The 25,726-nt window shown below is 35.6% G+C and overlaps 1 protein-coding gene across 1 annotated transcript in view; it reads right to left on the bottom strand.

Annotated features, from left to right (window-relative positions):
* The window catches only part of ADAMTS19 (ADAM metallopeptidase with thrombospondin type 1 motif 19), a 150,792-nt gene that overhangs the window by 62,472 nt on the left and 62,594 nt on the right, over nucleotides 1-25,726 (bottom strand). The window contains 1 exon segment of the mRNA XM_030005043.1: nucleotides 9,167-9,272. Within this exon segment, the coding sequence (XP_029860903.1) occupies nucleotides 9,167-9,272 (106 nt within the window).

Below are 25,726 nucleotides of genomic sequence, written 5' to 3'. Positions count from 1 at the left end.
CAATGATTGTCCCAACAATTTGTCTAATCTGAAATTTTGCATATCACAGTATCACAAAGATGTATTTGATAAGTGAAAATAACATTACTCATTTGACTACCACAGACAGGGAGATGGAAGGTGCACTACTTTGTTAGTACTTGTATTGCACTTATTCAACAAAATATGTTTTATCACACTATCTTTATAGAGAAAATTATATAAACAAACAGACTAGTAGCAGGTTTCTATAAGCTGGTTTATAGAATTAATGCAAAAACCCTGCATTACTACATGTTGTTTGGGTTTTTTTTTTAAATCCGTTAGTGAAATAATAAGTCTTGTACGATTTTTTTATGTGTTTTAAAACATGAGATCTTCACAGATCATTGCATAAATGGGATAAGACACATGGTTCTACTTGTAAATGAATTATTTAGCCTAAAGTGAATTGAAAGGCAAGTAACCCAGCTACAGAAAAACTATGATGGTAAAAGGCAGAAGATGATTTCTTTTGGAAAAACTTTGTCTTCAAAGGAAAAATCCACTGGACAAGGAAACCTCAATCTTCCTGTTAATAATTCAATGATAAAAAAGAAAAAATCAAAAGGAATATGTTTACACAATGAATAGTTGTCTTTTGTGAATCATTGCTTGTTCTCTAGGATGTTGGCAACTCAGAATACATTTTCAATCTTAAAACAGTTGGATAAAAAATACAACATATATATTAATTTACAGACATGAACATACACTGCATGCTACTGTCCAGCTGAGTTTGTAACTTCTGCTAAACAGCTGCTTTCTTCTCTACCACTCCAACACTTCTACCACCATGCTTCAAGAAGCTGGATCTAGACATAGCACCATGTCATGGTCCTTTGACTTAAGTACATAAATAATTTAAAGCTTTGATGTGACACATGTATTTAGCATCACAATATGAAGATACATATCACCTCTTGCTGAAATTTTTTACAGAATGTATATAATACAGGAAAAGTATTCACTTCTGGCAAATATGATACCCATGCCACATCCTGTAAAGTGCTGTATTTCAAGATAAACAATTATGTCTATGGTTTATGACTTTAATCTTATGCCAAGGAAAAACATTGATGTATAACATTTCTTCAAATTGAAGAAAATATGTAATCAGGAAAAAGACTTTGAGCTATCATCTATTCACTGAATAGACAAAAAAAAAAGTTTCCTTATTAACAATAACCATTGACACTATTATGATCTTTTGCCAAATTTTCACAGCTATTTTAAATGTACCAGACTATCAATTAAGCCTAGGCATCCTGTAGGCTGTTGTTCAGTTACTAACTGTTCAGTTTACAAATGCTACTCTAAGAAAAATTAACTATAAAAGCACCCTGGAACATTATAGTCTGGCAGAAATGGAAGCCTTGATACCTTGCTAGAGGAAGAGTTGACTAATCTTCTAAATTTCAAGTACAAAATTACGGTATCGTTTTAACTTACTAAAAATGCTGATGCAGTACTACTTCACTGTCTCAGTGCTTCATTCCTTCCTGAGCTGTTTCTTTCTTCAGCTATCTAGCTACCAGCAAAAGACTAGTGAGGCTTGATTTCTGCTAGGCATTGTTGCAATGTGTTTGCATAAAATAAGATCTTTCTGGGGCCTCGGTCTGTTCTTAGAATTGGACTAAGCAAAACTATTTTTTTTTCTGGTTTTAAATCGCCATATAAATTTTGATAGTAAGAGTAAACGGAAATGCAAAGTACATAATAAACTGCATCTTCTTCTGTCATCTCTAATTGCAAGTGTATTTTGTTGGACAATTTCCAGACCACTAGGAAGTTTGGTATGATGCACCCATCTGCCCAGTAAGATCCGAGGCTGATTTAAATCAGCGTAATTTCATGACTGTGGAACACAGATGCCTACTTTGATATGCATGCAGGAAAACCAGAGACGACTTTTAAAGAACTTACCTACTAAAGCATGAAAACTGAATGACAGAACCTAAGGTGATCTCAAGGACCTTGTGACTGCTTTTTTGGGACAACGCTATTTTTTGCCATTAATTTCTATTTACTATCATTGGTGGGGTATTAAATGTCCTGCTTGTATGGTTGAACATCTAATAGATACTTTGAACTTCATTAAAATAAGTTTAAAAAAAAAGAAGAGAGAAAGAGGTTTAAAAAAAAGGCTTTAAAAATCAGTCAGTGCACTGTGGGGTTTTTGTTGCAATAGTTTTGAACAGTTACCTCATGGATTCTTCTCCTAATCTAACAGACAAAAAAGGCAGCATTTGCAATGAAACTACTGAGGTGATTCTTGCATAAATCATGTTTGAAATAAAGAATATGTAATGCTGAAATGCAATACAAAGTGAAAACCCCCTATTACCTTTTATCAAAACAATAAGTAACAAAGAAAAGGGAAAGCATTGTATCTTTCTTGTTAAGAGTAAATTTAATAAAAGTAGTTTCTTATTAAACAAGTATTATGCTTTTTAGATAAAATTTCCTGTAAAGTGAACAATTTTGAACAAACAGGACAGCAAATGTTACCACAGATAGTAAAACAATACCAAAAATAATATAAAAATATGTCCACATTTTATGCAGCTATCCACAAACTGCAGACAAGTATAGCTATTTTTCAGTAAATGTGTCAATGATACAAATACATATATGGGAAAGATAATTTCTTACAGTCTGTTGTGCATGTATTTTTAAAAGCATAACAAAGCTCAATTTTGCAAATTGCAGCTATGCTTTTCAAATTGTATTGCTCAAAGTTAGGTTCCTATGTCTACACTTGAGTTGACAGTCAACAATAACTTTATTTTGAACAAAAAACTCAGTAATGGTGAAAATCAGTCAAAACAGTTAAAACTCAACATCTCTGACAGTCAGGCTGCTTCTGTATCCAACTACCTGAATCTATGGATATTTCTATATCTACAGACAGATTAATATCTGTATCTATGTATCAAAACTTGGACTGAGAAACCCAGCTTTGGACCTTTGGCCAAAAGGACAGAAAAATTAAGGAAAGAAGCACTGGGGGGAAATGACAGAGTCTGCGTAGCTGGGAGGACAAAACGACAGGCACTTCCCCTGCACCTTCTATCCACTGCCCCTGTAGCCCATGGGATCAGGGATTTATGGGAGAGAGAAGGAATCAAGTAGAATATTTGGGGACAGGCTACCAGCACGGACCCTAGAGACACAACAGTTCTGCAGCAGCTTCTTTCTTACTCAGCAGTCACTGCCATGGGGACACCCGACATCGTAAGACCCCAAGATAACCTGAACCAGGATGCTGGGAAGCAAGAGCTCTGAGAGAAAGGGACCCCAGAGTGATATTATGGCCATTACTGAATAAAGGCTTAGCTTAATTATCAGTAAAAGGAGTAACTATCCAAACATGTCAGCTAAATATACACCTGGTTAAATAACCTACAGTTCTCAAACATCTTTTAAGTCAGTAATTTATCAGCAAATCAGGAGTTGGCTAAATATATGACATCATGGTATCTCTCTTATGCACATCTAGTTTAAGAGAAATGCTATGCACAGCATATAAAAGACAGGTATATTTTGAGATTCGTCTATACTTCCTAGAAATTCATTCACTTACTGTTTATGCTTACAGCTATGAAGGGATTTTCCCACATTTGAATATTGCAGTGCTTGGAATGACAGGGCTCCAAAATTTTGCTGGCCTGTCTCCTTCATGCTAGTACACAAATTATACAAACAATGACAAAAAACATCCCAAATTTTAAGAGGATGTATTTGAATTAGAAGGCATATGTCTTTCTGTATAGGAATTATAGACAGAAACAGAGGAACAGTTTCAGGTAATTCAGGTAGTTTCAGCAGTGTGATTCAAATCATGGATTGTTCATCTAAATTCTGTTTTCAGGAATGAAGTGTATTCTGTTATTAGAGATACTGACATTGACAGTCCTAATATAGATACGTTTCCTTGTTTGGAGAAACAAAAGAAAGCTATGCTTATCATGAGTTAGTAGGAATTACAAACTCTGCCTTTGTAGTCTGTCCCAGAAAAGGGGAAGGCACATGGAAGGGGAGGGACTCTTTCATCATTCATAAGAAATGTTGCTGTCACTGACTAAGTAGACAGAGAGTTTTCTTCTATTTTTTTCCAAATGAATCCCCACAACCCTCTCATGGTGAAGCTAAACTTTGAGGAAGTTGCTGGACTAACAGGTAGGAGAATCAAAATTCTTGATATACCCCACAGATAGGTATTTTGGAAAGACAAAAACAGTACTACTACCCTGTAAAACCTCTCTACTCTTCCTTCTCAAGATAGAAAAGTCATTAAAATGTAAACAGTGGGTGGTCTGTATGCATATCCACCCAGGTATCAAGTAAGGCTCCATTCTTTCTCTCACAGCTGAATGATAAGGGATCAAAATAAATGTTAAAATGAATACTTTGATTTAGCATCTGAGTCAAAAGGCCACGTGTCAAATGCCTTAATTTAGTAATCCTTACTAATATGAATCCTACTGTGCACAGTTTCATCAGTGGAAGTCACCGCTACTGCTCCTGAAGTTTCTCATTATACTTGTGATTAGATGATATTTGAGATGTAAGGAGGTCTTCCGTCAAACCTAATTAATACCTTTGCTTCCCATGTGCTAATCTTGTTCCTTGTTAAACACAAATTAAATTGTGAAATTCTACTTAAACCTTATAAATACCAAGACAGGTCTTTTTTTCAGTTACTTTAATGAGATTCCCCATTCCACATTAGTAACTCATTCACAAAGATTGGTTGACAGTTGCTTTTATTAATCCTGTTGATTTTATTGTGTTCTGTTAATCATATTTTGGACTGTGGTAAAAAAATGCATGGAATAACTCATGCTCCATTAGCATTTCCTACTCTCCCATTTAAAACTCTCTTCAAGTTCCACCGGATTTCATACAATTGTTTAATATTGTCACAAAAAAATATATGTTGTTTGCTTTTGAGTCATTAAGTAGGTGCTTGAAAAATTCCACAGACTTCCTGTTTGGAACTACAAAATACTGGGTAGAATACCCTGAATTTTAAAAATAGGTACATTTCATATTTCACAAAATGCTTACCAGAAGAAGAATGTGGATGTGTATAAAATTGATTCTGAGAAATTCCACCAGTATCTCTTTCAACTATTTAAAACAACTTTTAAATTACACTTAGAGCACACAGTAATTGTTAATTTTGAAATACTGCAGTTTACATCTATCCTTTATTTCTGCATACTTAAGGAGTCCTATCCCACAGACAGCAATCATTTAAGTAAAACGATGATATAAGTGTTACTTGATAAGCAAAACAATGGCATTCTTTCTCTTCTTCCCTCTGCTCTCCACATGGAGACAATGTCTTTTAATTCATTGTTGTTAGCTTTTATTCTGTAATATGACTTCATTACATAATTACCTAATTGCTCATTAAATTTACTTTAATAAATAAGATTTGATTATTAGAACCAAATCCATTAATGTGTTGCAGTTTTTAATCTCTGATTACACAGACTGGCTGCTAATATTTCAAGATGGAGCTCAAAAATCAGTTGTTGACTTACAACATTAATTCTCAATGTCATTAAAAGATCATTTGCTTTCAGATATACATGGCTAGAACAAAGACACTTCATATTGCAAAGTAAGGTTTAGTTTCCCATTGTATTTCATTAAGAATATTTCTGTTTTAATTGGAAAAACTAATAGAATGACAACACAACACTTAATAAACATCCATGTTATTAGAAGTATTCAGTACAATTGACTGTAATTCTTCAGCTGTGTTCCTGTGCAAGCAAACACAGATTTCAGTGCAGAGGGTATACCCCATCCCCTCCAAAGTCCCCTAAACCTGTAATTATGCAAATTATGTCAGTGACATTAGAGGTCTGCAAAATTGTTCTGAGTTTGCAAATGATCATGATTTTACCACAGACAAATGAATTTCAAATATATAGATAACAGCATGGAGTTTGGTGTACAAAAACAAGCCCTCCAAAAGCAAACGGTTATCTTTTTCAAAGGTACTTTTACACTCATCAAAACAACAGCAATTGTGAATGTATTTGTTTATGTTCTCAGGTCGATCAACAAAAATCAACAGAGTCTATACTGCATACATTTGGAGTCTATTTGAATGATAATTTTTGGACAAGTATATTATTTGTTGTACAGAAGACAAAAAAGTAAGGGTTTTCTCTTTGTACTTTGAGAGGTGAAGTCTTTGAGAAAGTTTTTGTTTCTCCTATGCTGTTGAATAGGACAACAACAACAAGCACAACTAGAATGGTTAAAGATATTACAGAAAAAAGGAACATAATAGTTAAGTGACTTCAAGATTCAGAAAGTTAGTGAAAATTTTCTAGAATACATGATGTATAGAAAGAGGAAAAGATTTATGACTGGTCTAGATGCTGATCATTTAATCTCCATTTCTGAGACAGTTAAGAATGAGCAAGACAAATCTCTGTGATAGATACTCTAGTTACATTTGAATGTCTTGAGGTCTTTTTCAATAGGACCTTCATTCAAATGTTTGTCTTCAAATATTTTTATATTGTCTCTCCGCAAAGGGTCAACTACTTCTAGTGTGCTTCTTTGCAATTGCCAGGGCTAGGCTGGCAGACAAAGACAGTCATGCAGAGAAAACAAACGTCTCTGAAATATCACCTTACTTGCTTCCGTGCAAGACCACTCTATTTCAGATTGCAACTGTTAAGGACTTTCGTTCCATAATGAAGCAGGCATCAAGCTGAATGCCTCTGCATGTTTTGCAGTGGAGGCTGCCCCTTTTTTTTTATTTTTGGCGGCAGCTATGCATATATCCTTGGCTACCTATTCTTTCACTTTTGTGGTAGTCTTCCTGATTTCTGTGCGGCTTGTTACTAGCCTTCATGAGGTTGAATTTCTTGAAGAAATGTGTCGTTCAAACAACATCCCATCCTTTACTATGAAACCAGATTTGGTTTATTCTTTATTTTGATTGTTTTTAAATGTCTATTACAGTACCTGCAGAGGTACTGTCTCTAAGGACACCCAAATGCCATTATTCCTGTGAGAATATGATGGCTGGGATATCATTGTGATTTGTTTTTCCAAATTTATTTGAATTAATATGGAGGGATTTGAAAGTTCTGAAATTTCATAGTGTACCCTTTAACATTTTTTCCCAGGATTCATGTATCAGCAATTTAGGTTTTATGTCCCTGTAGGAAGATCATGCTAAATCCTTTCTCTTCCTCAGCCCCACAGCAATGCAAACCGATGAAAATATTTCAGGTTGACCACCAAATGCAACAAGGGTTATAGAGCCTGGCCTGTGCAGCAGTCTTGGATGAACTGCTAAGCAGCAACAGTGAGCTTCCCTGTGTAACTTGTTCTGGATACTGTTTGGCATCCAGCACCCCTTAGAATGTCAAAGATAGGTCTGCCTTGGCTGCTGCAAGACAAAAACGTCTTTGTAAGATCAGTATCCCATATTCTCAAATTTGCTAGCGCAGAAACAACACATCAACCATACCTTTGCAAGAATTTTATACCCGTTTCATGTTTTCTGCATTTAGGAGTTTGTATATCAACATTTCTCAAGAAGCATAAGGTGTTACATTTCTTTTTGATCACGATGCCTCTTTTTTCAAATCCAGTAATTCCGCTGCCAAGCTTTTTATTCCCTAAACATATTTTTATTGTGCAGGGCATAAAGCAGTACTTATATTTCTCTGAATTATCTGGTATTATCATACCTGCCTCAAACAATTTTCTAATTTACTCCATCAGTGCATTTATCAGCAGATCATACTCAGTTATTGTTTCTTTCCCCTTACCTTGGTTTACTGTCATAAGAACAGGCGTACAGAAAATAAGTTTTCCTCTACCCATCCCCCCTTCCAATATTAGCAAACACTACAGTGAAAAAAAGAAAAAGGACAGTATGTGGCTACAAAACACAAACAAATTTTTCTTTTGAAGTCTTTCCTTTATCATAACTCACTCAAACAGTCTGGCTTATATTAACCTGGAGTTGCTTTCTGCAGTTATGAAAACTCAAAGAAATAAAAAACAGAAAAGATCAATTTCATGCAGCATCTAATACTTATGTCACCCTTTTCCTCCAAGTTATATAATTGCTCTGAATTTGTTTATTTTGCATCCAGGACAAATTTTAAATAGAAATATTTTAAGTTCCAATCCCTTCTTGTAATCAACTGCATGTTTCAACATCAGATGCTATGACCTCCATTCTCAGACAGTTTTCACCAAATTCAAACCAAATCACTTTTAATGCAAAGTGTTTGTCCTAAGACACCTAACTCAATGTTCAGAGATCCAAAGGATTTAACAAAATATCCCTCTCTGTCGTCACTCTGAAGCTACTTTTCTAAAAATGTATCCACAGATAGCTGGAGAAGACACTGCAGGTAAAAATGACAGATTAATACACACCTCCCTTTTATTTTATTTTATTTAAAAATAAGAGCTCTCCTATTTCTTTTTCTTTAACAAGCACTGAAGCCAAGAATCAAATACAATTTCCACTAACAAATTTGATTATTGCAACATAAGAATTTTTCACTTTTGCTTCTAAGTATTGCTCATGGAATGAGTAAAAACATCCAATCCAATTGTGAAGGATAGTTACCTTCACCTTCACTTTGTCATCCTCTTCTGTTAAGGGGAGGAAAAAACAGTATTAATGTTGCGATGACCGATGACCATTATACAGTTTAATGGGATCTAACCTGAGAAAGCCAAATTAAATAAGGGCTTTTCCAACTCATGATCTCATTAAAATGCTTGTTGGCAAAAATAGTCAGAGCTGGATCTGATACACAATATCACAGTCCCGAAATAAAAAGACATCTTGGGGCATCTGCTTTTCCTCTAGACAATGTCAGTCCTTCCAGCTAACATAGTTATCGTGTAGCTATAAAGACTTCTGTATTATTCCAAGTTGTAAACATTTTCTTAATTTACATACTATCAATACATGTCACTACTATTATTAATAACAAAAACATTGTTTTCCAAATTTTTCATCAAATTTAAAAGCCTTCCTAAAATGAAAGAGGAAAAACTGAAGTACACAATCAAATTAATCAAATCATAGTAATATTAGATGCAAACAAATACTAGGGTTTGTTATCCACATACTTACTTGTGACCCATTTCATGGGCAATGGTAAAAGCGAGATTCAGACCATTGTCCTCTGCAATGATACATTTTCGTTTTTCACTGCACATTCCACTTAGATATGCTATACCTAGGAAACACAAGCACATTCTATTATTTTTTGTTATTACTAACTGTACGTACTATGGCACTATTGACACCAAACAGATTTGAAACCTTATTGTGGCCAGAGCCATCCAAATATATAAATGGATAGCTGACAAAGGTTTATTTACTCATAAGCCAGAAAGACTGGTTTTAGCACAAAATTGGATAAAAGGTAGCAAAGATATGGCAACCAGTGGTAGTAGGACCTCATAGTAATATTACCTGATTACATAGACTGGAATGTGCAGAAAATGTATTCTTTAAAAGCGTTGCTAGGTACCTTAATGAGATGTGATAGAACACATATGAATATCAATACTACTGTAAATGAAAATAGATGTCTACAACAATAGGGCACAAATCCGAACAGGTATTTCCTCTGACAGACTCAGAAGAACAGAATGCAAAGCACAGAGCCATGCCCCTACATTATCACTGTTAAGTACTGATACAGAGTTCAGCATGTTAATGATTTTAAAAATGTGTAAAAGAGTCAGGTGTCACAGAACTAGAAGAATTCGTAGGAGACTGCAGCCTTACAAACACATTCATTGTAGAGGCTATGATGCCTCTACTACACAATACCTAAGTTTTCAAAAAATAGAAGCCTGAATGGTAGGCTTTTGAGTTCAAATTCAGCTTCTAAAAAGTAGAATGTCTGTAATTGTAAAAGCTTGAGGAACATACAGCTTAATTTGGGTAACGGCAATTTTTTTCAGACCACAAATACATTTAGTGGGAACCTATTGTCGTCACTCGTTTGAAATTTCAGAGTAAGCAATCTAAGCACTGTTTCAAGTGTTTGGCATTCTTCCCAGGAACATCCTTTCAATGGAATGGTGCCCTCTGGATCAACATGTTTGCTGGATGTTTGCATCTAAAGGTCAAGTTTGAAATGTTTGACAGTGTTTGAAATTTAGTCATAATTATCATTCTAAGTTAACAAGATAAAAGTCATTCTTCTTACAATCCAAGTATTTGTCAGTCTGTGAGCACAATGCCTCATCCAAAACACGAAATTCAAGTAGTAACCCCATCACTAGGCTGGCTGTGTTGCTCTCAACAGAGCTGGCTGAAAGTTTTTGGACACAGAACTCATGACAAAAAATATTGTTCAGGACTGAACAAAAAAATCACAAATTAGATTTGAATAACACAGAGTATTTCAACTTTTACTATTTCTTTCCAAAGAAGGGAGAAAAAATGGAGCAGGGGTGAAAGTATTTGGGATACAAAAAAGGCCATACATGTTCAAAGCAAAAAACCTGAAGTCCTTCAAATGACACCTCAGGCTAAATGTAGGTATCATTTTATATTAACTCTATTGGAAATAAAAGAAGTAAGAAACACTCTGAAATGTAATGTTTTATTTTGAATGTTATGCTCCAGTGGCTGAAATAAAAAGAAAAATATTTCTAAAACCATTTTGTGCCTTGTAGTTCCACAATTAAATGCACTTTCAAGTTTTGATGACCGAACTGAAAAAGACAGAGCTGCTTTTAATACTGTAGGCACTAAGTTGTAGAGCTAGTAACAGTACCAGAAGAAGCAGACATCAGGGCCCTGACTTCAGCCAACACCAATGAATTTACATACAAAGTGCTAAAACAAAACAGAAAAATTACTTTTGCCATAGACAAAATCCAGTACTGCATTTTAAAGTGTTGTGGGCATTCCTATTACTAAAATGCAAAATGTTCAGAAATACCTTCCTTATTCTTCTGGTTTTGGCTGGGATAAGTTGATTTTCTTCAGAGCAGCTAGTATCGGGCTATGCTTTGGGTTTGTGCTGAAAACAGTGTTGATAACACAGGGATGTTTCAGTTATTGCTGAGCAGTGCTTACACACAGTCAAGGACTGTTCTGCCTCTCACACCACCCCACCAGCGAGTGGGCTGGGGGTGCACAAGAAGTTGGGAGGGGACACAGCTGGGACAGCTGATCCCAACTGACCACAGGGATAGTCCAGACCATGTGATATCTTGCTCAGCAATAAAACTAGGGGGGGAGGTTGGCAGGGAGGCCACTGCTTGGGGACTGGCTGGGCATCAGTCAGTTGGTGGTGAGCAATTGTTGTCATTTGCATCACTTGTCTTTCTTGGGGTTTAATTCTCTCTCATTGTTATTTGCTGTTTCATTACTACTACTACACCTACTACTACTACTACACCTACTACTACTACTACTATTATTAATCATCAATTAGTAAACTGTTTTTATCTCAGCCCACGAGTTTTCTCACTTTTACCCTCCTGATTCTTTCCCCCCATTCCACTGGGAGGGGAGGGAATGAGCGGCTGTGTGCTGCTTAGTTACTGGCTGGGGTTAAACCACGACACTTACTGATGAGGGCTATCTTCAGTTAGATAAAACTTACTTGCTGGGATCTACAGAAAGAGAATTCCCAAACCTCCCTCTGCCTGTTGATGTTGAGTACTAAACTGAAAACTGTCTGATGCTCTCTAGTTTTCTGCAGGGAAAAGAAGCCCCCTAATGTTCTTTTGGCCTCTAAAATGGCAGGTTCAGGTAAATTAGCAGTATCTTTCCATACAACAACATGAGTACTATCAGCTGCTGTCTACTATCCTTCTTGCCCCCCCGTTTATTCCCAAAGAACTATGCACATTGCAAGTTTCATACCTATTCTGCAGAAGAAGCAGTCAGCAATAGTAGGCATTTTCAATGATACTCAGTATATATATATATATCACCAATAATGTTTTTATACTTGGCATTCCTTGAAGGGAATTGATTATGTTTGACCTTTTTAAGTGTAACATACAAAACATAATACCTGCATTTCATTTAGATTAAAATAGATTTATGATTCTAGAAATGTCCAAAAGCATCAAATGCAATTAATGCTTTACGGCTTTTCCCCTATTAAACAAAGTCAACCTCGTATGTGAAAGCCACATCCAAGAGCAGCTAGTGGATGTAAATCAGCCAACTACTAGCCGTGAACTAGTTTCATGTCTTGTCCTTGGTTATTAATTTCACATGTAGAGAAAAAGAAACTGACTTCAGTAAGCAGCTGCTCTTGCTTAGTTGTCTCTGCATTAGGTAAGAGAAGGAAAAGGAATTTCTTCTTTAAATACATGTATGTTCACCGCAGCTTCCTGTGGCTTATTAACACAGCTGGAACTGTTCCAAGGTTAAATCCACAAGGAAAAAAAAACAACGAACAATTGCTCCCTTGTTATGATTAAGGTATTCCTAGTGAACTCCACGGTCTCAACACACAGCTTCAAATTAAAACACTTAGTATCTGAAAAGTGTTGGCTAGAAAGGAGTAACATTCTCTTACTGACAATTTAAGATCCTGTTATTCATCTATAAAGAAAGCTGTGTTTTGAAACAAAAAACCACTGAATGAATACATGCCAAATGTAAATTATTCAAATTACTTCACTGTGTAGATAAGTATTTCTTAAGTTAATTCAGAAGAAAATACACGCGATATCAATTAGGAAAGTAAAGCTTTACCGTTGTGCCCTACAAGAAGCACATAAGGGACTACATTTTCTTATCAAACAGGTAAATACCCAAATGAAATACATGCTGCTTCAGAAAAGTAGAACTTTTGCCAAAGTCATAGCAGTGGTTTATTACTACTACCATTACTGCTACCTATAGAGATGGGTATTTCATTTTACACAATATGATAAATTTTCTTTAAAATTTTCTGGTTTCTTAATGAACATCCTCATCAAATCATCAAACTATTTATTCTTTCAAAGTAGGCACACATTTACAACTTCTCTGTTGAAAAGTCATGGTTCAGCTCACAAGGATGTTACACAAAACACATTACCAACTTGTCCTGGTTTCGGCTGGGACACAGTTCTTCTTAATAGCTGGTACAGTGTTTTGGATTTAGTGTGAGAATGTTGATAACACACTCCTATTCTAGTTGCTGCTAAGTGGCACTTACCCTAAGTTAAGGATTTTTCAGTGTGCCATGCTCTGCCAGCAAGCAGGTGCACAAGAAGCTGGGAGGGAGCACAGCCAGGACAGCTGACCCGAACTAGCCAAAGGGATATTCCATACCATTGGGCATCATGCTCAGTATGTAAACTGGGGGAGTTGGCCAGAAGGGTGGGATTGCTGCTCAGGCATCGGTCAGCGGGTGGTGAGCAACTGCATTGTGCATCACTTGTCTTTTTTTGGGTCTAATTCCTCTGGTTTTGTTATATTAATTTTCATTACAATTGTTACTACTGTTGCTATATTTAAATTATTATTATTGTTATTATTATTATATTATATTTGATTTTAGTTATTAAACTGTTCTTATCTCAACCCACGAGTTTTACTTTTTTCCCAATTCTCCTCCCCATCCCACTGGGAGGGGGGAGGAGTGAGCAAGAGGCTGCATGGTGCTTAGTTGCTGGCTGGTGTTAAACCACAACACAACTGAAGTATCCAAATAAATTTGTCAGCTTTATCTACTTATTCATGGCTTGCTGCCCATAACATAAATCCACTATGTATATTAAAAGGCTACTGTCAGCATTGCCCGCAGGAACAAAAACTCCACGTAACAAAACCAAAATCAGATTAAGAAATATGCAGTCAAACATACAAACATTGCTCTTTCTTACAGTGACCATACACCATACAAGTATGGCTTGAATATGTCTGCATTTGTAATATTGCATTCTAAAAGGCTAGAGAATGGTTATTATTTTTTCCCTTTACAGTGATCCAATGAAATAGAGTTAATATTCTGAAAGTCTTAATCACACAGATTACTTACTTAGGACATCTGAATTTCTTTTCCTCTAAACTTCCTCAGTTTCACAACACATTCAAACTTAGTTTGTCAAGCCATTAGCTATGTGCTTATTCTGAATCCCTTCCCTCATATTTGCCCCAAAATCTACTTGCTAGTTTTTGATGCTGTTAAAAGAGAAAGAGACCCTTCCACATACCACCAGTTTAATACATTGATATCACCTGGATATCACCTCTACACATTCCTGAGCTATTTCACAGCTCCTCTGTTTTGGGAAGAGTAATGGTCTGCCCAACAGATTTTTCTTCCTAGATTATAAGGCAATAATGACCATCAAAAATACAGAAAAAAGTTCCCATAATGTATTCTTTAATGAAAAGGGATAGGACATCACCCAGATATTCTTTCTACTACTGATCAAGAGCAGAGTCTACCTGAATTTCCAGTCCATATGAAATCGAAGTTCCATAAAAACGAAATACATATGTTCCATTTCCAACACTTGAAAACACAAGCTGAAAGAACTGAAAAGAGCATATGTTTGTATAGCACAGTTCAAAAAAAAAAAGCATTTCCATTTTAAAGCATTTTTTAATGAGGGAGGATATTATATTCTCAGGAATCTAGGGATAGTATGCTACTTGTTGTACTATCTATCCATCAGTAAAAATTGCCAAATTTGACCATGATGAAAAACAGTAAAACAGAACACATTCACTGCGCCTACTGCATTCCCTGTCATATAGGTAAAATAATGAAGCACACTATTACTGTTGAATGCACATTAGATATAATTTCAAGAATATTGAAACTATTCATGAACTTAATGAATGATGGATCTATTTTTATTAAATTAGTATACATACAACTAAAGCATGTACTATGAATAAAACTAGTATTTATGATTGGAATTTTCTCCTAAAGTTTGTACACCAAGCTTCATAAACAATAATATAAAACACTGATGAAATACAGGTAAGCCTGAAATGGATAGAAAACATGCAGAAAAACTTATGACAATTTGAATCACGAACTTTCAAAAAAAAATCTTTAGCCTTCAGAAGGTGCCATGCAGTGATACACTCCTGAAAGCATGACCTTAGTTTGAATTATTGATGATGCACACACCTAGCAAGCCACTGCAATAGAAACATAACTTAATGCCCATGTACATCAGGCTTTTGATTCAAACATAAGTATTTTATATTTGAACCAGCAAATCAATGGGCCTGTGAGCATAAATTATAGTACTTAACTGGACTTGAATACTAATCTAAAAATTTATTTTACTTAGCAGCCCAGATGCTTTTCTTCATAAGCAGGAGAAAAAAGCTTTCTACAGAGCTGACACTTTAAAGTCTAATTAGTACAAGCTGCTCTGAATAGAGTCCCAGAGACTGACAATTTCCAGGAAAAAAAAGCCTTGTCAGTGAATCAGTAGCCCTTAAACAATCAAAACAACACAGTTAACAAACAGGAATCCTACATGCAAACAGAAAAGCCTAGAAATATTTTTTTTTTCTTTTTAAAGTGAGAGATATTGACAGTAATGATAACTATACCTATGCGTATGCATATATATACAAATGCACATACACACCGATGCAAGATGTTAGAAAAAATAATGGGATAAAGCTGTCAACTTCAGCTGCATTTTACGCAAACATAACTCAAATTTTATTCACCTGTTTTGCTAGTTTATGATTTATGTACATCTTAGAAAAACTAACGCTTCCAGAAAAAGAATTTATCAATAAGTATGCGATTTTATGTTTCAGAATAGACTATTAAGCTTACTTTTCTCCCTTTAAACAAACTGCTGCACTTCAATCCTTATAGTGGGGAAAAGGTCTAAAAACGGGGAGAGCATATAAATGTATGCCATACCCACATGAACAAATTCTGAATGTGTGATTGTACAGTTTTAGGCCCTTAGTTTTTGCATGTTATGAACAGTCCACAGATGTCTAATATGTTATTACAGGAATGGAATGGCATAACTGCTGGATGATACTAATTTTCTTCTAAAACACAGCCCACATGGAAAACACTTCTCTCAAGATGCATACACAGATGGGACAGTAAGTGAATTTTCCCCACTGTCCGCTCCTGGCCTTTGCTGACAAGTGGTGTAGGGATCCCCTGAGCTAAAGGCTACATCCATACTGCCATCTTTAACAGCCACCAAAGCATGTATTCTCTGAATTTGGGTATTCCTTCTTAACCTGCTTCAGAGTTTGGGTCCATAACATGTAATGGCAAATGGCTCCAGAGTGTAACTGGGTACAACAGTACTTTTTTCTCTTTTTATGAAGAGTGCATAGGGGGTATTCTAACTCAAATATAAATCTCTATTCATCCATTCAAAGCCATCTATGCCTTCCTAGATCTCTGTCAGCTATCTCAATGACAAACTGAGAAGCTCTAGCACTTTTAGGAACTCCTCGAGCAGAAGCCAACCACACCTTTTTGACATCTTATAGCCCTCTGCATCCCTTACCTTGTTCTACTACAAACTTCCTGACAAAAGTCATTATAGTCAAAAGGCCACGTGTACCATGGTTTAATAAAAGACCAGCATTATGATTTTTCTATGGTTCTCTATTCTTTCCTAGTCAGTCCTAACAGTCACTTTACTCAGCTGATCAGTGAGCTGGCATTTTCAGAGAACTGTCAACTACCATTCTCCAATCTCTTTCATGAGTGGTAGCAAAGCCCATGGTTTCACACATATAAGGTAAAGACTCTTTTTTTTTTTTTTCTTAATATGCATTACTTTATATTTGGAAATACTTAACTTCACCTGCTCTTTCACTGCCTTTTCAGTATCATGACGTTCATCTACAGTTCTTCTCGTCAGCTTTATACTGAATTATCCAGAATGCTTCAAACCATAAGAAAGCATACTCAGGCCACCACTATTCGAAATACTTTATGAAGCAAGGCAGCTCAAACTCAAGGACTCCTCCTTCTAATGTAAAAGCTGACAAATAATTCCCATGTCTTGTTTTTTAACTTTTAAGCAACATATGAAAAAAATTTCTTAAAAATTTAATGGAAAAAATTTAAAGCAACAATACACTGTAATATGGCCACTGAGTACAGCCAGTACACTTTTAAAACCTTTTCATTGCCCTTTTTTTTTTTTTGTAAAGGCAACATCACCAAGTGGAAAACCTGTCCATAAAAATATGCATGAACAGGAAAAGACAAAGATGCAAAAGAAAACTGCATGCTGGAAAATGAAAAGAAAAAAGCTATAAATTGAAAAAGGAGAGAGTCACAACTTCCTTTCCTCCACATTTGACTTTCTTTTGCACCTGTAATCTAGAAACAGAAAAAACTTTGTTAGATTGTGTATAATTGATGTTGAAGAGGGCCTAAGTCATTCTGTTCAGAAGAAAATTTGAAAAATCATAGCATATGGAGTAAGATGCAATAAAGATTTTCTTCCCTTCATATTTTCCATAATATTAATATGAAAGAAAAATAAAATGTTATCTTTCTAAGCAATAACTCAATCTTCTTCTAAGAAATTGAACTAGTTTGATCCATTACTCTAACTTCCTCATGGCATGATTTGCATAAACAATTCTTCCAGATGTTTGTTTTACATGGCATAGAAGAGTATTAATAAACTTGATCCACATTTATAAGTTTAACTTTTGGACAGAAGTAGAAAAGTCTATTTTTAGGACTTATACAATAAGGACTTTCAGTCCCTAAATTACATGGGTAACTTATAAGAGCGCCTTATGAAAGCTTCATGGAACTCTGCTGTATACAATCAAATAAGATGTGACTTTTAAAAGGAGACACCTCACTTCTTTGGCAACAAAACTGAATGGGGCTTTCCAAAGTAAAGTGGAAGCTTGTTACTTAAAAAGCCAGAAACAGGTTTCAAGCTGAGTGCCAGCCATTTCAGAACAGCTTTCACCAAATATGTGCATAAATAAATTAATCTTGAGGATGTGCTTTTCACTGATACAGTGGAGAGACATAACAGATACACAGGTTACTTCGAATGAGTAGCACATGCCTCAGATTAAGAGTTGGTGCCCATCTCCTACCACAACACTCTGTTTCTGTATGTTGACAAAACCCTTGTTACTCTACAGACAAGACGGGGAGATGATGACAGTGAACACTGCGGTACACCACAGGAAGTATTTTTAACAACTCAAACTTGCTTTCTGTGTTTTCCAACTTGTTCTACAATTACATTTGCTTTACAGGTGGGCAATGTGACAATGTTGTTTTGCAGCCTTTCAGGTTGTATTTGTCGCTTTCTCTACCAACCCCTTCTGGGGATCATATTTTTTGCTGGGGCAAAAATGAACAGGGAAAGCTGTGTGAACTAGCCATTTCCAGTCCTCATGATATCTAAGCACATGGCACTTCTGATCTTGGGATTAGCTGTAGTGAAACAGGAATGAGAATTTACTCTTTACAAAGAAAATTTTTTGTCATTGTCCATTACTTTCTTATATACATACACAGCATAAAAAAGACCATTAGGAAGAAACATCTTTTAAAACATTGTGCTACATGGAAAAAAGCAGAGCTTGAATTCTGTTTTTCTTTGATAGAATGAATCCTAACCTAGAAGCTAAGGAAAGACTGCTATTAATGGATCACCACAAAGACTAGAAAATACGTAAACTCAATCATACATTTTTCTTTTAATTATTTACCTTTGTGACCAGATACACCACTACTCCAGAACAGCAACTACAGTTGTATAAAGTGTTACAAGATGGTATGTGTGCACACGGTATGAAGGCTCTATCTATTCCTTTGACTAATTGTCTCTACCTTTCTGTGTACATATATATGTATTTTTCTTTTTTTCCGTTCTTTTGATCCTTATTTAGCCCATCTTTTGTTATTTTCCAAACCTGCTTTACTTAAATAAACTTATTTGGGAAAAAAAAAAAATTACCTTTTTGTGTCTGGTCAATAAACCCCTAAAACAGAAGATGGGTCAGATTAGATGGGCAAGGGTAATGTGCTTAAGAAGCTGAGGGAAGAATGTAGGGAGTAACTGACCACAGCTGTTGCAAAGAAAGCTGAACTTATCTCAACACAAAAGGGACTGAAGGGTTTGTTTTAGGTAAGTGCCTGTATCAGTTCAGTGGATTAACTGCTTGTGTAAATGTTTTTCACTGAGTTAATCAAAAGAGTGTGAATGGCTTCTTGAGTTAGCCAGCCCAGCAAGGGGTAAGTGCATATGTCGCTCAGCCCAACAGAGAGTATAAAAACTGAACAACTGACAAAATGAACTTTGAACAGAGTAATGGGCTTGAGCTGACTTTAACTCACATATTCTTTCCCAGCACCTGGGGACGTCCAGCATCATGATGGTGAGCAAATAAAGGTCAGTAATAGGAATCAGATTTGTACTGCAACCCAACTGTATATTGCAATGGCTATACTGTGTTTGCACTGTGATTTCAGTACATTGCCGTATTACCCTGCTAAATCAAAATCCCATGTAATATCAAATATCTTCAAATAAGTAACTTTGTTTTAAACATTAAACCCTCCTGATGTGGAATATCTAATAGACCCTGGTGAGAGAGTACTGGATTCTGATACTCTTGCATTTCACTGCTCCTCACAGAGGATATTCTTTCAAAGGATGGAAGCAAAAGTAATACTGATCTATACAGTATCCATACAGAATTAGCCTTTTCTAAAATACATTTTTTTCCCTATTGTTTTCAGTTTGAGTCAAGTTCTGTTCAGTTGCTGGAAACCAACCCCATGTCAGAGCATATGGTACCTCTTGAACCTGTCAGGAAGCACGTAAGACCACTATGAACATCTGGGATATGAAGTGGCTATCTGTGTTTAATAGTGCTACACAAAAGCCTGAGAGGTGGAGGCATTCTTGAAAGTGGGAAATTCTCTGTGAAGTTCTTTAAAGAGAAAAATTCAGATGCGTTGAAAAATAAATGCTCCATTGTAGAAATGGGTATTGGGGGAAAATTATTATCAGGCCTACGTATTTCATTCTAGAACAGTTTTTGAGAAATTAAACACCTGATATACAGGAACAAATATCTTAGATGATTCAACAGCCTGATGAATATTGGATGATTAATATCTGGTATTTGTCCATTCAAAAATCTGTAAGGAATAAATGGCATAGATTTACTGTGACAAGTATTTTAAAACAGTTATCTTTCACAGAAAGAGAGGAACAAGTTAATTTTCCAGCCCAATATAAATACTTTGTGCAAAACTTTTTAGAGACTCACAAACTGAGGCTTCTGCTACAATATGACTTTAAAGGGAAAAGTAAGAATCACAGCCCCTAGACTGAATTCAAAGGGAGGTACCTTTGCCAAAAAGGCAAGTGAAATTCTAGTTTGCCAAGGATACCAGAGTAGTACAAGAAATTGCAATTTGAATACTTACTAGCATTAAGAAACACAAATTGACCTCATTTTATGAAGATGACCTTTTCTAATAACTTGTTACAGCTTTGCTATTGTATACTTTCTTGCCACTGCCAACTGTTCAAATTACTTTTTTTTTTAAATGTAAACAATATTTTAAACATACTTTTATAAAAATAAAGTACAAAAAGGCTTGGTTGATTTAAAAATATTTTAAATGTCTGGAATACATTAAAAACCCCCAACATTTTATTTTAAAATATATTAAAAACATCTTCATCATTTAATGTCAAAGGCCCTAGCCCAAGGAAACAGGAAAGCACAGTGCACAGAACAGCATGCTTATGAAAATGCTGATGTAAGGGTAGGCTTTAGACTGCCAGTGTAGCTACATACAGTATACATACTTTAAAAGTTCCCCTAGTTTTCAAGATCAGTTTTGAAGTATTCTCTGCTTTCTAAATGGAAATTTTACATAATTTCCATAACTTTCAAAAAATTGTGCTGACCTTAAAACTTGAGCATATATGTAATTTCAAGATGATTAAATGTTATCCATAATTTGTCAAAAAAAGCAGAAAATACTTATTGCACTCCTATTTTAATGCAAGTGCTACATTTTTAAAACAGTCTCTTGTCTCTTATTCTGCTTCGGAGAAAATCTGACTCTCCCCATAAGAAATGTGATGAATAGATCTTATCCTGCAACATAAGATGGTCCAATTAGTTGTCAGAACTGCTTCTACTGCTGTGAAATGTGTGTTCACTTTAAGATGTTTTAAAATACTGTAAGCCTACAACTCTGTACACTTTGGTCAAAATATATTAGCATCACAGAGTAACATACATACTAGAGGCAATTAAAAATTATGTCACTCCATCCAAATGGTGAAAATATTCACCCAGGTGCTTATCTCTCTTCTTGCCTTCCTGACATTTGGGTTTCAACTCTCACACTCATAAAATGTGCAGCTGCTAAAGTTGTCTCCCATGTTCTGTACATCTATGCACATTGCAATGCCTTTGAATTCACCTCTTGTCTCATTCCATCAAATAATTTTTTTTTTCTGAATATACTTCCAAGCCTCATGTAACACCTCTCCTTACCGATTTGATCTACCCATAATATATCACCCATGCTTCTCCTGGTCTTAAAAAGACTCCAGTCTTTACACCTTATTAAGCTGATTTTCCTATCATTTAATTTCTGATGCCTTCTTCCCCTTGTCTTGGTACCATCCTCTGTGCAACAAACCGATGTAAAATCACTCATGAGACCATGTCTTTTTCACTCTAACACACATTTTTTCGGCCTAGTTTTACTTCTACAACAAAATATGAGGAAAACCAGACTGTCCTGCTTTCTTTTCTTATTTATTTTATTATACCCATGCTATGGAAATGACAGTGTGGTAGAAACATAAAATTGTTCCTTGACAAACAGTGCTTCAGCACCGTAATACACTTCATCATTTTCTGCAATCTGTGTGATTTCTGTAAAACACTGCTCATGTTTTCATGAGATAATCAAGCTAAAATTGATATGAAAGTGATTATTTTACTGTTGTTGAGACCCCACTTAAAGAAAATAGTCAGATTTCTTTTTCCTTTTTTAAAGCATAGTGTAATCTTCATTCTTTTTTGTGTGAGACAAGGGGCAGCTAAGGGGATTGAAAGAAGTATTAGTCTGCTTTTTGTTTGTTTGTTGTTTTTTAGAATAATCTATTACTCTATTGCCAAAGTTTTGAAGTTAGTGACCTTTAAGTTTTTCATGTGAAGAAATTATACTTTGTCTCACTAAGAAAGAGATGCACTATAAGAAAATGATGATGGTGGGACTGCTTATAGCAGACACCAGTAGCATACCTTCCAGAAAAGTAAATTAAATAGCTAACTGTTTCTTTATACAGCAAACACTGTCTAGATGTGGATGGCCAGCTTCACTAGTATCTTTCTGATAAATGAGAACAAAGGCAAAGCTATCTTCTATCATGCCTCTTTTCAGCTAAAATAATTTGATTTAAAATTACTACTGTTATCTCCAGATATCAATCCTGTATTCCATCTTCATTAGTGTAAATAAGTATATATTGTTTTGTGCTGTATCAGCACACATGATGAAAGTGGTTATCCTGTCTAAGTCAGAGTCAGTGCTAACTGATCAGTGGCTGAACTTGTACCTGCAACTGCTGAGCTTCTTCAAGACCATATCTCAATGTTCTTGCAAACTGTTTCCAACTCAAAAATTCTTTGAGTTTGTTGGGGTGGTCCTCAGGAAGTTTGAACTCTATGAAAGCAAAATGAAAAGGCTGAGAAGGTCTTTCTTCTTCCAGGGAATCCATTACCCAAACTCCCTTTGCAAAGTCTGCAAGATTCAAGGTAATTGAGAACTAGAGGAGGCTCCTGTATCTCACGTGCAGCACTAGATGCTGACTAGTCCCCTGCTTAAGCAAGCTGAGTTAACAATGACTGACTTGATGAGAAACTCATGTTTTATTCAGGGTAGGGTACCATCATCCTGAGAATGTAAAACCTTCAGTACGGACTCAAAACAGAAATACAAAAGAACTTGTTGCCATTTAAGTTTCACAAAAGGGACCTATGAGATGGATTCAAACAGAAAATCTGCCCCAAACAGAAAATCTGCCCAAAAGCATTTAAATGAAGGCCCTGACCCTCTGTTCCTTCATGCTTGTATCTGTGTGTCCCAGTTTCAGCTGGAATAGAGTTAACTGTCTTCCTAGTAGCTGGTACGGTGCTATGTTTTGAGTTCAGTATGAGAAGAATGTTGATAACACCGATGTTTTCAGTTGCTGCTAGTAGTGTTTAGACTAATGTCAAGGATTTTTCAGCTTCTCATGCCCAGCCAGCGAGAAAGCTGGAGGGGCACAAGAAGTTGGCACAGGACACAGCCAGGGCACCTGACCCAAACTGGCCAACAGGGTATTCCATACCATGTGACGTCCCATCCAGTATAGGAACTGGGAAGTGGGGGCAGGGAATCGCCGCTCGGGGACTAGCTGGATGCCGGTCGGTGGGTGGTGAGCAATTACACTGCGCATCATTTGTACATTCCAATCCTTTCATTATTGCTGTTGTCATTTTATTAGTGTTATCATTATCATTATTCGTTTCTTCTTTTCTGTTCTATTAAACTGTTCTTATCTCAACCCGTGGATTTGCTTCTTTTCCCAATTTTCTCCCCCATCCCACTGGGTGGGGGGAGTGAGTGAGCGGCTGCGTGGTGCTTAGTTGCTGGCTGGGGTTAAACCACGACACTGTGGAACAGTTTTCCTTGTATTTTGACAACAGTTGCAGTTGTATGGATCATCTGCAGTTCTGTCCACAAATACGGAGCTCCTTTTGTTTCCTCCTCAGTTAAAGAACCCACGTATCACTGCCTACCCATCCCATTCTTCAAAATCCAGAGAAAAATATGCATTCACTACATGGTCTATCTAATTCCATTATGCTGATAGTTGTTTTCCATTATATAGCTACGGGACACAGAAACTGATGCATCAGTCACAATGAGCTACCTGGTCTCTCTTACTTTGAAAAAAACTTCCAATAAAAAACAGTGGAATTTTTCAGGGCAAAATACTATACAAGGTTGACTACTCTATTCAAATATAACCTTGCAAACGTTTCTTTGGAAAAGATAAAAATACTCTACACTAGCATATCTACTAAGAGCTAAACACAAGACTAATATTAGAGAAATGTCTGGCTAGCTAGAGAACAGGTATACCTTACTTTACAGCCATATATCTTGGTTGTCTTTAATTTGTAATGTTTGGCACTAAATTTTATTTTTCATTTTTAAAATTTAATTGTATGCATGATATGTGAAATGAAGAGCAATTCTTTATACAAATTAATACAGATTATATATCAGTATTAGAGTATATAGAGTAACTGATTATCAATGCACAATTATTTACAGTTGCCAACCCGCACAATTTTATTATGAATGTACACAAGACTTCATCTAAATATTTTTCACGTAAAAACAACCTATAAAAGATAAGTACTGAAGCTGTAAAATCCAGGAGACAATGAAAGATATTTTTAAGAGTTAACAGCTGCTTGGGTCTGATTCAGTTTTTCAACACTTTGGGTGAATAAAATAAGTCACATAAGTCACTGTTCAATACAGTGAGAGGGTCACTAAATCACTCATTCGTTTATCTCTTGCAGTCTGATTAGCTAAAACTGTAAATTTTCTTCTGGTAAATGAGTTTTTGCCAGCAGAGACTTTAGCTTAGTTAAACCACACCCACTTTTGTCCTCTGCTTTGTGTCTTGCCACCCTTCCCTAGCCTTGACATGAGCATCTCTTATGTACCATGGCAGTATTGCTCTGATGTTTCACTGATCCTTCACTTTTGAATCTGGCACACATAGCTGAAGGATTCATACATGAAGTTAGAAAGCACACACTATTCACAAGACAAACACAAATTATTGTGATAATTAGCTTGCAATTTCCTTTTGTTTTCTTTAACACAAAGCAAATATGCACTGTATAATATTACAGGTTCTTTTGTCCTTACTTGGGAATGCCTTTTTCTGATGGACAGGAGTTTTGCCTGTGAAAGAAACTGAAGTTCCAGCTCGAAGCACAAATATTCTAAATGCTATTCAGTGTAATGTTAAAATTCTTTACATATAGCAAGTCTCCCTACTTCTTAAATCCCTTTAAGGCAGAATTTTAAATACCTCAGGTAAGTTGAGACTAAATACAGAAAACAATACAAAATAAATACTAAAATTTACCTAGAGATGAAGCAGTATAAACTGTAGAAAATGACAAAGTTATATTACATTTTCACAGAAGTGATATGGTTACACATGAAAAAACAAAGAACTATGCACGGTATTGTGCCATATTACAGGACCACTTACTGAGGTCAAGAACCAAATTCAGCAATTGAGCATGTAGTTGACTCTGCAGGGATCTAAACATATGTTAAGAACAATCACAGCATGTCACCTAAATGAGAAAGAGCACAACTGAATGTATCTGAACAGGAATGTGCAACAAGAATTACGCACAGGTCTGAATGAATGTAATAGTTATTATAATGTAAGAAAAAAAAATTGCTAACCTCAGAGATATTTCAACATAACTACAGTATCTGAAAAAGTTGATTTCTTTAGTAACTGAGGAATGATTGCACCTTTAATACTATCATAATTATCCTATACTTATTTTTAACTTGTAACTATTATACAAATAAATAATATTAAAGACAACCATAAATACCAACACTATCAACAAATACACAAAATT

Source organism: Aquila chrysaetos, chromosome Z, assembly GCF_900496995.4.
Source record: "Aquila chrysaetos chrysaetos chromosome Z, bAquChr1.4, whole genome shotgun sequence".
Taxonomy (NCBI): Eukaryota; Metazoa; Chordata; class Aves; order Accipitriformes; family Accipitridae; genus Aquila; species Aquila chrysaetos.
The sequence above is the reverse complement of the archived record's forward strand: the minus strand, read 5'-3'. Positions and strand labels throughout refer to the sequence as shown.